At 47.5% G+C, this 11,644-nt stretch overlaps 1 protein-coding gene across 13 annotated transcripts in view; it reads left to right on the forward strand.

Annotated features, from left to right (window-relative positions):
• LOC133011751 (transcription factor COE3-like) overlaps positions 1-9,003 on the forward strand; it is a 100,757-nt gene extending 91,754 nt beyond the window's left edge. For 6 of the 13 annotated variants that reach the window (XM_061079615.1, XM_061079617.1, XM_061079619.1 and 3 more), the window contains 6 exons: positions 523-588; positions 737-911; positions 5,510-5,692; positions 7,932-7,997; positions 8,564-8,692; positions 8,972-9,003. In XM_061079615.1, the coding sequence (XP_060935598.1) occupies positions 523-588; positions 737-911; positions 5,510-5,692; positions 7,932-7,997; positions 8,564-8,692; positions 8,972-9,003 (651 nt within the window). Of the gene's footprint in view, positions 1-522; positions 589-736; positions 921-5,509; positions 5,693-7,931; positions 7,998-8,096; positions 8,157-8,499; positions 8,693-8,971 lie in introns of all 13 variants that reach the window. The other 7 variants (XM_061079614.1, XM_061079618.1, XM_061079620.1 and 4 more) reach the window with 4 other exon arrangements.
• Positions 9,004-11,644: the final 2,641 nt, after the last annotated feature.

The raw sequence follows: 11,644 nt of genomic DNA on the forward strand, positions 1-11,644 counted from the left end.
TGCTTCCCTTTGTTTTTTCCTTTTTCCTTTTTATTATTGTCTTTCTTTAAATGTCCTCTTTGTGTGTGTGTGTGTGTGTGTGTGTGTGTGTGTGTGTGTGTGTGTGTGTGTGTGTGTGTGTGTGTGTGTGTATTGGTCTATTCATAAGTCTTGTTATTGTTATTAACAGTCGTCGCTGTGGCAACCCACTGAACTGCTGCTGCTCAGATTGGACATTTCCTGTCCCATGGGCTGATGGGAAAACAGCCCCGGGGCGAGCGAGAGAGCGAGAGAGCGAGAGAGCGAGAGAGAGCGAGAGAGCGAGAGAGAGAGAGAGAGCGAGAGAGAGAGCGATTCTGTCCTGACTTGTTTCAGTTGTTCAGTCGGCCGCTCTGATTGGTCGATATCAAAGATGATGAGAATGTTTCTTTGAATATGATCTGATTGTTTTTAAGTCAGTGAGATGCAGGATCTGATGATGTGTGTGTGTGTGTGTGTGTGTGTGTGTGTGTGTGTGTGTGTGTGTGTGTGTGTGTGTTGCAGGAGGTGCTGTTGAAGCGAGCAGCTGACCTGGTGGAGGCGCTCTACGGGATGCCACACAACAACCAGGTGAGTCGACAACGTTCACACTCAACACACTTTGCCTCAGAGGAACTAAGTGAAGTGACGTGTTCACTGACTCCTCCTCCACTCTTCACTCTCCCCCCCCCCTGTTCATTGACTCCTCCTCCACTCTTCACTCCCCCCCCCCCTGCAGGAGATCATCCTGAAGCGAGCGGCCGACCTCACGGAGGCGCTCTACAGCGTCCCGCGCAGCCACAACCAGCTGCCCTCTCTCACCGGCTCGGCCGCCCACTCAGGGATGATGGGCGTGAACTCCTTCAGCAGCCAGCTCGCCGTCAACATCTCCGAGGCCTCGCAGGCCGACCAGGGTGAGGCTCAACGCCGCCGCCCACACGTGGGCTCCACCCACTGAACGCAGGCTCAGAAGAACCAGAACTTTACTAGAGCTGGAACACAACTGGTCCAACAGAGTCCAGCTCAGTAGAGTTTATTACAGACCAGTAGAAACCAGTAGAAACCAGTAGAGACCAGTAGAGTTTATTACAGACCAGTAGAAACCAGTAGAGACCAGTAGAGACCAGTAGAGACCAGTAGAGACCAGTAGAGTTTATTACAGACCAGTAGAGACCAGTAGAGACCAGTAGAGTTTATTACAGACCAGTAGAGACCAGTAGAGACCAGTAGAGACCAGTAGAGACCAGTAGAGTTTATTACAGACCAGTAGAAACCAGTAGAGACCAGTAGAAACCAGTAGAGACCAGTAGAGTTTATTACAGACCAGTAGAGACCAGTAGAGACCAGTAGAGACCAGTAGAGACCAGTAGAGTTTATTACAGACCAGTAGAGACCAGTAGAGACCAGTAGAGACCAGTAGAGTTTATTACAGACCAGTAGAGACCAGTAGAGACCAGTAGAGACCAGTAGAGACCAGTAGAGACCAGTAGAGACCAGTAAAGACTAGTAGAGTTTATTACAGACCAGTAGAGACCAGTAGAGACCAGTAAAGACTAGTAGAGTTTATTACAGACCAGTAGAGACCAGTAGAGACCAGTAGAGTTTATTACAGACCAGTAGAGACCAGTAGAGACCAGTAGAGTTTATTACAGACCAGTAAAGACTAGTAGAGTTTATTACAGACCAGTATAGTTTATTACAGACCAGTAGAGACCAGTAGAGTTTATTACAGACCAGTAGAGACCAGTAGAGACCAGTAGAGTTTATTACAGACCAGTAGAGACCAGTAGAGTTTATTACAGACCAGTAGAGACCAGTAGAGACCAGTAGAGACCAGTAGAGTTTATTAAAGACTAGTAGAGACCAGTAGAGTTTATTACAGACCAGTAGAGACCAGTAGATACCAGTAGAGACCAGTAGAGACCAGTAGAGACCAGTAGAGTTTATTACAGACCAGTAGAGTTTATTACAGACCAGTAGAGACCAGTAGAGACCAGTAGAGTTTATTACAGACCAGTAGAGACCAGTAGAGTTTATTACAGACCAGTAGAGACCTGTAGAGACCAGTAGAGACCAGTAGAGTTTATTACAGACCAGTAGAGACCAGTAGAGACATGTAGAGACCAGTAGAGACCAGTAGAGTTTATTACAGACCAGTAGAGACCAGTAGAGTTTATTACAGACCAGTAGAGACCAGTAGAGACCAGTAGAGTTTATTACAGACCAGTAGAGACCAGTAGAGACCAGAAGAGACCAGTAGAGTTTATTACAGACCAGTAGAGACATGTAGAGACCAGTAGAGACCAGTAGAGTTTATTACAGACCAGTAGAGACCAGTAGAGACCAGTAGAGTTTATTACAGACCAGTAGAGACCAGTAGAGACCAGTAGAGACCAGTAGAGTTTATTTCAGACCAGTAGAGACCAGTAGAGACCAGTAGAGTTTATTACAGACCAGTAGAGACCAGTAGAGACCAGTAGAGTTTATTACAGACCAGTAGAGACCAGTAGAGACCAGTAGAGTTTATTACAGACCAGTAGAGACCAGTAGAGACCAGTAGAGTTTATTACAGACCAGTAGAGACATGTAGAGACCAGTAGAGACCAGTAGAGTTTATTTCAGACCAGTAGAGACCAGTGCAGTTATTTCCACTCATGCGATCAGGCCCCTTGTTTCTTTATCAGAGACTTTGGTTGGGACCATTTCAGCAGTGAATTAGTCCACATCTGGTGTGTGTGTGTGTGTGTGTGTGTGTGTGTGTGTGTGTGTGTGTGTGTGTGTGTGTGTGTCAGGCGTTCATCCTCAGCTGATCCTGTCACAGTCGCTCAGTAAAGTAAAAGCTTGTGAATGATTGTCGACAGGAAACAGATAGAGCTGCTTTTTCTCCCCGAACACCCCCCACCACACACACACACACACCCCCCACCACCTACACACACACACACACACACACAACCACCTACACACACACACACACACACAAAGCCACACACACAGCCTCCGTCTGCTTTTCCCATCGGCCCGGTGGCGAACACCTTTCAGGAATCTATGAGGTCATGGGAAACGAGGCTGGGGAGTTTATGTGCGTTGAGTTCTCGGGTCGGAAACTTTACACCGAGGGTCCGACCGCCGTCCTGCTCGCCGTTATGAAGTATGAAACGACTCTTTGTGCACCCGGGCAATTACCCAGCGTGATTATAGCATTAATAAAAAACATCGGCCCGCGAGCTCGGGCCTTATCAGACCGACCAGCCAGGAGATTTACGGCGCCAATTCAGAGCAGCTCGACCTGCTCGCCATCATGGCGTCCTCCTGGAGAGGCGGGGTTTAACTCAGGGGAGCTCGTCGTTGCTTCTCTGCTTCATCCTGACGTTGAGGACTTCAAACTGCTGATGAAGAATCGATCAGGGCAGAGTCGTGACCTTCTGCAGCGCTGGATGAAGTCTGACAAAATGTTTAACCAGCATGCATCACTCCATGTCACCTGGCCTCAGGCCCGGGGTCATGTGACGCTGCAGCTGAACCCTGACAGTGATTCATCTGATCAGCGTCCTCACGTCTCCTGACACTGAACCGTCACTCGGCTCCTCTCACTCTGCCTCCGCACAGTAACACGTGTTTCCATCTCCAGCGTGAGGTGGAAGGATGTGACCTGCTTCCCACGCCGCGTGGACGAGGGCGAGGACGGGCGGGACCAGAGCAAACAGCCTGAACACTCAGTCCGTTTGTGAGGAGATTCTTTCGTTCACCAGAGAACAATCTGAGCTCCGAGCCGCTCCTCAACATGTGTTTCCCATCGCCGCCGCTCCTCGCCCTCGTCCCCGGGCAGCGCTCCATCAGCCGCTCCTGCTGGGAATTGCGTTGGCCCAAACCAGGAAGTGGGGGAGAGTGGAGGAGGGTGGGGGTCGGGGGGGTGGTGTGCTACTTGGCCCTGTGTTGCTCAGGGGGGCGGGGCCGTGGTCGGTGGGAACTCGAGAGGAAGGAAGGGAACGGTCAGGACGAGAGGTTCAGGGAACATCGCTGTGTGGGAGGGTCAGTCGCCATGAGGGGGGGGCAGACTCCGCCCACAGGGAGGTGAGCAGCCAGTCACAGCAGAGCGACAGGTGTGCTGATGTCATATAATAATAATAACTGATTCCTGATGTGTTCACACTGAGCCTGACGCCTCAGCAGTGTTGGGGAGTAACGGAATACATGTAACGGCGTTACGTATTTAGAATACAAATTATGAGTAACTGTATTCCGTTACAGTTACAAATTAAATAGATGGTATTCAGAATACAGTTACATTGTTGAAATCAGTGGATTACATGACGGTACTTCTCGAGTTTATTCCCTCTCTCGTAAATCCACCGGAGGCAAAGCCCCCAGGAAGCAGCTGGAGACCAGGGCTGCCGTAAGAGCGCCCGGGCCCCCGGCGGCGTGAAGGAGCCTCACCGCTACCCGCTCGGGACCGTTACAGGCCCGGGACCGAGGCTCTGAGAGAGTTCCGTCGCTACCAGAAATCTACGGAGCTGCTGATCCGCAAGCTGCCCTTCCAGCGCCTGGTGAGAGAAGACCGACCTGCGCTTCCAGAGCTCCGCTGTCATGGCTCTGCAGGAGACCAGCGAGGCACGCCGGGTTCACACCGGACGCTGAAGCGCCGGGCAGCGCTTATAATATCACCCGTTGACCCAGTAGTATAAAAGCATATGGTCACTTGTTGCTCCAACATTAACTGCAACCGCGTCCCAATTTAATTTCATCCATCTTCAAGAACTTCTCCGCTGTTCTCTCCGTTCAATGTCGGGTGTCGAGGGTAAATTACGTATTCTCCGCCCCCCCCTCTCTTTTTATCTTTATGACTGCTTGTGTGTCTGTAGTGGATGGGCAGAGGGGGGCATTTAATAATGTGATCGGTCAAATTGGTAAAATTAAAACTCCAGGACAACAGAAGGGGAATACAAACTATGGGATGCATACTTTATCATTTATATCATATAAAATGTCATCAATATCGTTTAAAATCATTTTTCAGTGTGTTTCATGGAGCGATATGCTCGCGTCAAGCGCAAAAAAAAAATAAACTCGACGCCGAAACGATCGCTGCACGGCGCGAGGCAGCCTTGGCGCAGGGGGGGGGGGGGGGGGGGTCCTTCAGCCTCCGGTGGGGCCGGCACAGAGGTGGGAGTGGATGGGAGCCGGACATCCAGCTGGAGAGAGAGTTTCAACTGCTGCTGCTCCACTGACTATAACAACGCCGCAATCATACACTTAAAAAATGCAATACAAACCGGAAGTATTCCAAGTATTCAGAATACGTTACTCAGATTAGTTAATGTAATGGAATACGTTACAGATTACATTTTTGGGCATGTATTCTGTATTCTGTAACGGAATACGTTTTGAAAGTATCCTTCCCAACACTGCGCCTCAGCCACTGAAACACATTAAGAAGAGTCTCTGACGCTTCTCCTCTTCCTCCTCTTCCTCCTCTTCCTCCTCTTCCTCCTCTTCCTCCTCTTCTTCGCAGGTTACTCCCGTAACTCCAACAGCGTCTCTCCTCGCGGCTACGTGCCCAGCTCCACGCCTCAGCAGGCCAACTACAACACCATCACGTCCACCATGAACGGGTACGGAGCGGGCATGACCAACCTGGGGGTCCCGGGGTCCCCCAGCTTCCTCAACGGCTCCGGCGCCAACTCTGCGTACGCAAGTGAGTACCTTCAAAATAAAAGAACCCTCCCATCATGACCTCCGTCCCCTGAGAGGCAGCGAGTAGACGAGCAGCTGGATCCTGAAGTCAGGTCCGAACCAGCAGAACCTGGTTCAGTGAGATCCAGACCCAGAACTCCTCTTCTGTCTGAGGAACCTTCAGGTGGAAGAACTGATCTGAGACCAGTGAAGAAAGATTCAAACTGAGCTTGTTCCAGATCTTCTTCACTGAACTGAACTGAAAACAGATAAATGTGGGTTTAAAATCCAAAGTCAATCAAAGTGTTGAAAAGGATAAAAGAAGATGTGCTGAAGAAGAGAGAGAGAGACAGAGAGAGAGAGAGACAGAGAGACAGAGAGAGAGAGAGAGAGAGAGAGAGAGACAGAGAGAGACAGAGAGCGAGAGAGAGACAGAGAGAGAGCGAGAGAGAGAGAGACAGACAGAGAGAGAGAGAGAGACAGAGAGACAGAGAGAGAGAGAGAGAGAGAGAGAGAGAGACAGAGAGAGAGAGAGAGAGAGAGGAAGTGAGTCACTGGTGGTTGTTGTTCTGCTGCTGAAGCTGATGAAAGCGTCTCAGGTGTGCGTCCCACGTGGTGAAGCCTCAGGGGGGCGGGGCTCCGGTGAAGCCTCAGGGGGGCGGGGCTCCGGTGTTTGGGCGTCTGGATCAAAGCGTCTCAGACTCGTTTAGCTTCATGCCAGGTGATGCTGTCGTCCCCGGCAACCAAACAAAAGCTGGACTCGCATCTCGCCACCGCCGAGGGTGTGTGTGTGTGTGTGTGTGTGTGTGTGTGTGTGTGTGTGTGTGTGTTTGTGTGTGTGTGTGTTTGTGTGGACTGAACACACCATGCATTGTTCACCCCCCCACTCCTCTGCTCACTGTCCCCCTGTCCACCCCCCCCCCTCCTCCTCCTCTTCTATAACCTCACTAACATCCTTCACATCAGCTGAACAAGCGGATCCGAGAGAAACTTTGACAGATTCATCTTCAAACTTCATCATCACAGATTCACTCATTAAAACTTAAAGGGACAGTTCAACGTTTCCTGCTTCTGTTCCTCAGTGACACGTTCACACGGATCAAAGCTCCGCCCACACATCACTGTCGCTATGGTGACGTGTTTTCCAGCCTCTAAAGTTTAAGACTCTGGGGTCGTGTCTCTGATGCGGAGCTGAAACATCAGGTCCATTTATTATGACCGTAGTTAGCGTAGCTTAGCATAAAGACTGGAAACAGAGGGAACTGTTAGCCTGTGGTTGAAGTTTGAGGTCAACTCTTTGTTTTGTAAATGCTGATGTTTTAATACAGTTTTAATGTATATGTTAATTACAAATCGAATGATTTATTATCTGATCATCTTTAATCTTCCAGTCACATGATCATGGAAAACAAAACATGGCTCGTTTCCATGACAACCGGGAGAAGCCCTGAAGATCATGTGACTGGAGCCCAGAGGAAGTCGATCCTCAGATGATCTTCAGACACTTTCCAATGTTGTTTCAATCAGATTCAAACACATAAATTCAGCTGAAAATAATAATGATTTCTCTTCATTAGTTAAACAGCTGAAGATCCAGAAACTCAACTTCAATAATCATGAGATTTCATTTCTTAGAAGACACCGAACTTTCAACAATTATTTTCTGTGAAAAGTTGAAGATTAATTCCCGACACGACCTCCGACCTGAAACTGAAGACAGCTCTCGTCTTATGCTAAGCTAAGCTAAGCTAAGCTAAGCTAAGCTAAAACCATGTGAACGAGTCGCAGACATGTTGAACTGCTCCTTTAATCAGAACTAATAAAGACACACATACTCATGCACTCATACACAGACACACACACTCACACACAGACACGCACACTCATGCACTCATACACATACACACACACTCACACACAGACACACACACTCATGCACTCATACACTGACACACACACTCACACACAGACACACACACTCACACACAGACACACACACTCATGCACTCATACACAGACACACACACTCACACACAGACACACACACTCATGCACTCATACACTGACACACACACTCACACACAGACACACACACTCACACACAGACACACACACTCATACACACACTCACACACCCGTGTGCAGTTTGTGTGGATGAAGATTCTCATGTCGGTTTTTGTTTTATTGAAGTTATGGATCAACTTTGTCAGATGTTCAGCTGTTTGTGTTCGAGCTTCTTCCTCCCGACCTCGGCCCATGAGCCAGGGACACATCCTCCTCCTCATCCTCCTCCTCATCCTCCTCTTCCTCCTCCTCCTCATCCTCCTGCTCATCCTCCTCTTCCTCCTCCTCCTCCTGCTCATCCTCCTCTTCCTCCTCCTCATCCTCCTCCTCATCCTCCTCCTCATCCTCCTCTTCCTCCTGCTCATCCTCCTCTTCCTCCTGCTCATCCTCCTCTTCCTCCTCTTCATGCTCCTCTTCCTCCTGCTCATCCTCCTCTTCCTCCTCTTCATCCTCCTCTTCCTCCTGCTCATCCTCCTCTTCCTCCTCCTCATCCTCCTCTTCCTCCTGCTCATCCTCCTCTTCCTCCTGCTCATCCTCCTCTTCATCATCGTCCTCCTGCACGACCCACCTGCTCATCCTCCTCTTCCTCCTCTTCATCCTCCTCTTCCTCCTGCTCATCCTCCTCTTCCTCCTCCTCATCCTCCTCTTCCTCCTGCTCATCCTCCTCTTCCTCCTGCTCATCCTCCTCTTCATCATCGTCCTCCTGCACGACCCACCTGCTCACCCCTCCTCCCTCCGTCCGTCTGCTCGTTACGTCCTCTGTAGGTTTGCCCCCCCACACACGTCTTCCTCACCTCCTCCTCTTCCTCTTCTTCCTCTGCTCCCATAGGCCCTTATTCATTCTCTCCTGTCCATATGGTTTCTGCAGTCAAACAGAAGAGCGCCTTCGCCCCCGTCGTGCGGCCACAGACCTCCCCGCCCCCCACCTGCACCACCACCAATGGCAGCAACCTCCAGGGTGAGCATCCCCCCCCCCCACCCCCCCTCCCACCTGTCAGCACCCGTCCTCGTCCTCGTCCGCAGACGTCCGGTGTAATCGTGACGGTTTCAAACCTCCGGTTCAAAGTTGATCCATAACTTCTGATTTTCCTTCATCTCTAACTCTTTATTTCTCATTCTCTCTCTAAACATGTTGGTTTTTCTTTGTGTTAAACTTTAAATGTTCAGATTAAATCTACGTTCAGATTCAGATTGGGTTTCTGTGCCGTGGGTTTGATTCCGTGTCCCTGTGTTTCAGCCATGGCCGGTCTCATCGTCCCGCCCATGTGAGGAGGACAGTCTGACTCCTCCCCTCCCAACCCAGCGCTCATGGCCCCGCCCACCAGGAACACCACCACTAACAGCGAGAACCCCCACCCCCCCCACCCCACCCCACAAAGAAAACCAGAGCCCCAAATCGTCACCTGTCACCACGGCAACGACAGCATCGAACCCGTTCTGCTTTCTGATGACGGACTTACAGGCCACGCCCCCTCAGTGGAGGATTAAGGACTGCGAACTGTGGGCGGGGGCGGGGCCTGCGGTATCATTTAACAGGTTAGTTTGAGTCGTGGGCGGAGTTTAACCACTGTGAGACCGGAAGGAGGCGTGTCCACCGGGAGCTTCACATTTAAAGGGCCATTCCACAGTTTCTATATTTGAAATTTTTTAATTTCTGTCACACTGAACATGAGTTCAAATTTTTCAAAACTCTTTCAAACCGACTCAAACATTTAACCTGATGTGAAAACACATTTGTTTAATTTCATCTGGAAACGAAGAAACGCACCAAAGAAACAGAAAATATAAAACCAGTCGGAAACAAATGTTCTTCAACTGAATATTAACAATTCACATTATTCACATGAATTCATCGCTGAACCTGAGTCGGACCGAGTCCAGAAACCAGGAGGAAACGTTTTCCATTCAAATCTGGAAAATAAAAACCGTCAGACGGTTTCCAGAAATTAATCTGAGATCCTGAACTTTTTCCCACAAACCCAGAAGTTTTCATGTTTTTGTTTCATCCTCTGAAAAGACGGAAACTTTTCTAAGATAAAGAAAGAGTTTTCTTTCATTCTCACGTTTACTTCCGACGTCTCTGGTTTTGAATCCGTTCCGCAGCCGTCGAGTCGTAGAACCAGAAAAGCTTCGACACTTTTATTCACATTAAGGTTCCAGGTTTTCTTCTTATTCCTGATTGTGCTTATTTTCTATGTATTTATAAAGTTCCTTTGTGATTTAGGCCTGAACGATAGTCTCAGATATATATGTAAACACATTTGATGTCTTAATACCTTTTAGATATTGTAAAAAAAGTGAACAAGTGAGAGGAATTAACCTTTTTGTAAAAACAAAAAATACGTCATGACGTGGTCTCCCTGTTTTGGAAACAGGACGTAAAAAAAAACGCTTTCATCACTTTTGTATAAAAATGCTTTTCCGATACGATATTTAACTTTTTGTAAACAGCATCATTTGTGTTTCCCCTGGTTCTTCTTGTCCTTTGTGTATAATTGTGAAATGTATAATCATGGTTATTTCTTAATGCACTACTTTCGTTGGGGCACTTAATAAGAGCAATGCATCCGAGCAAAACATTTAAAAAAGCTAAAAGTTTTTTTAAAAAGAAGAAGGATAGAACGATATGCACCGAGATGTTTTTTTTTTCTGGCAGAAATCCTCGTCATGTGAACGTTTATATTTCAGAAGCTTCATAATATTCCAACACTTTTACTTTTGATGTGTAGAAGACGATAATATTTTATCCATTAATATGAAACTCAAACCTGCTCGTCGTGTTTTTAAAACCAGGCGAGATTTTCAAACGAGTCACTGATCTCAAGGAACCTTCCATCGATGTTGTTGTTGATGGAGCTGTTTTCGTCGTTGCACACAATCCAGATCATTTACTTATGCAACTGTTTCCTGTTCCGTAACGCCAGCTGGTCGTCCACCAGGGGGACTTCCTGTTTGATGCCTTACGATCGACCACCGAGTCTCCGCCGCCGTCTTCGTCCTGTAGCTCTGCAGCGTTGGACCAGAACGTTCCTCTGGTCCACTCGTCTCCAGTCAAACTGGCAGAGCTTCTGTTTCCTGCACCAAATATTCATCCCTCAGGTTCCACCCACAAAATAAAAGACGCAGGTTTTACTGAAGAATCACTTCTGTACGAGGTCATTATGCTTTAGCATCATCACCAGAAATTACATAAAACATTTATATTTAAAAGATCTGTATATACATAATTATCACAGCGTCAGTGTCAAATCATAAGAAAGATTCTCAAAATGATTTTAACAAATCAAAATTCCGTTTGTAAAAATTAACCAAACTCAGAAATCACAAAATAAGGTACATGTTTTATTTGAAATGAAAAGATTTTGATCTGGACTTATTTATTCACAGCATCGTAAATATAGATTTCATGATGACAATAAAATCAAACCTGATCTTTATGATAATTACAATTAATCCACTTCAGTCGTTCATGTTGTAGAAATAGTTTTTTTTCAAACTGTAAAGAAAGAATCAAGAATCATCTGTTTTCATAAGAAACTTCGACGTCTGAAGTTTGAGCTGATTCAACTCTAACTTTATGCAAATTCAGCCGGACGGAGACGTCCGTCCCTCGATGATCACATGGTTCTCCTCTCAGTCGTAGAAAGTTTCTCCTGCTTTTCAAAGTTACTTATGTTTGACTCCAATGTGAACGAGGGCAGAGGAACTGCATCTTTGTGAAATATGAAATATATCATCAAAGTATATTAAAGCACAATGTTTAATTAATGTCTTTAGAATACAGACAGGGGGCGACAGCTCCACCTTCTTTCCTTTCTGTCTCTGGCCATGCTGTAAATAGATGCATGTTCTTTTGTTGGTATTTTCCTGTGATCCAGTGCTTTTTGTACAGAAACAGTCTAATAAAGAT

This window comes from Limanda limanda, chromosome 10 (assembly GCF_963576545.1).
Source record: "Limanda limanda chromosome 10, fLimLim1.1, whole genome shotgun sequence".
Taxonomy (NCBI): domain Eukaryota; kingdom Metazoa; phylum Chordata; class Actinopteri; order Pleuronectiformes; family Pleuronectidae; genus Limanda; species Limanda limanda.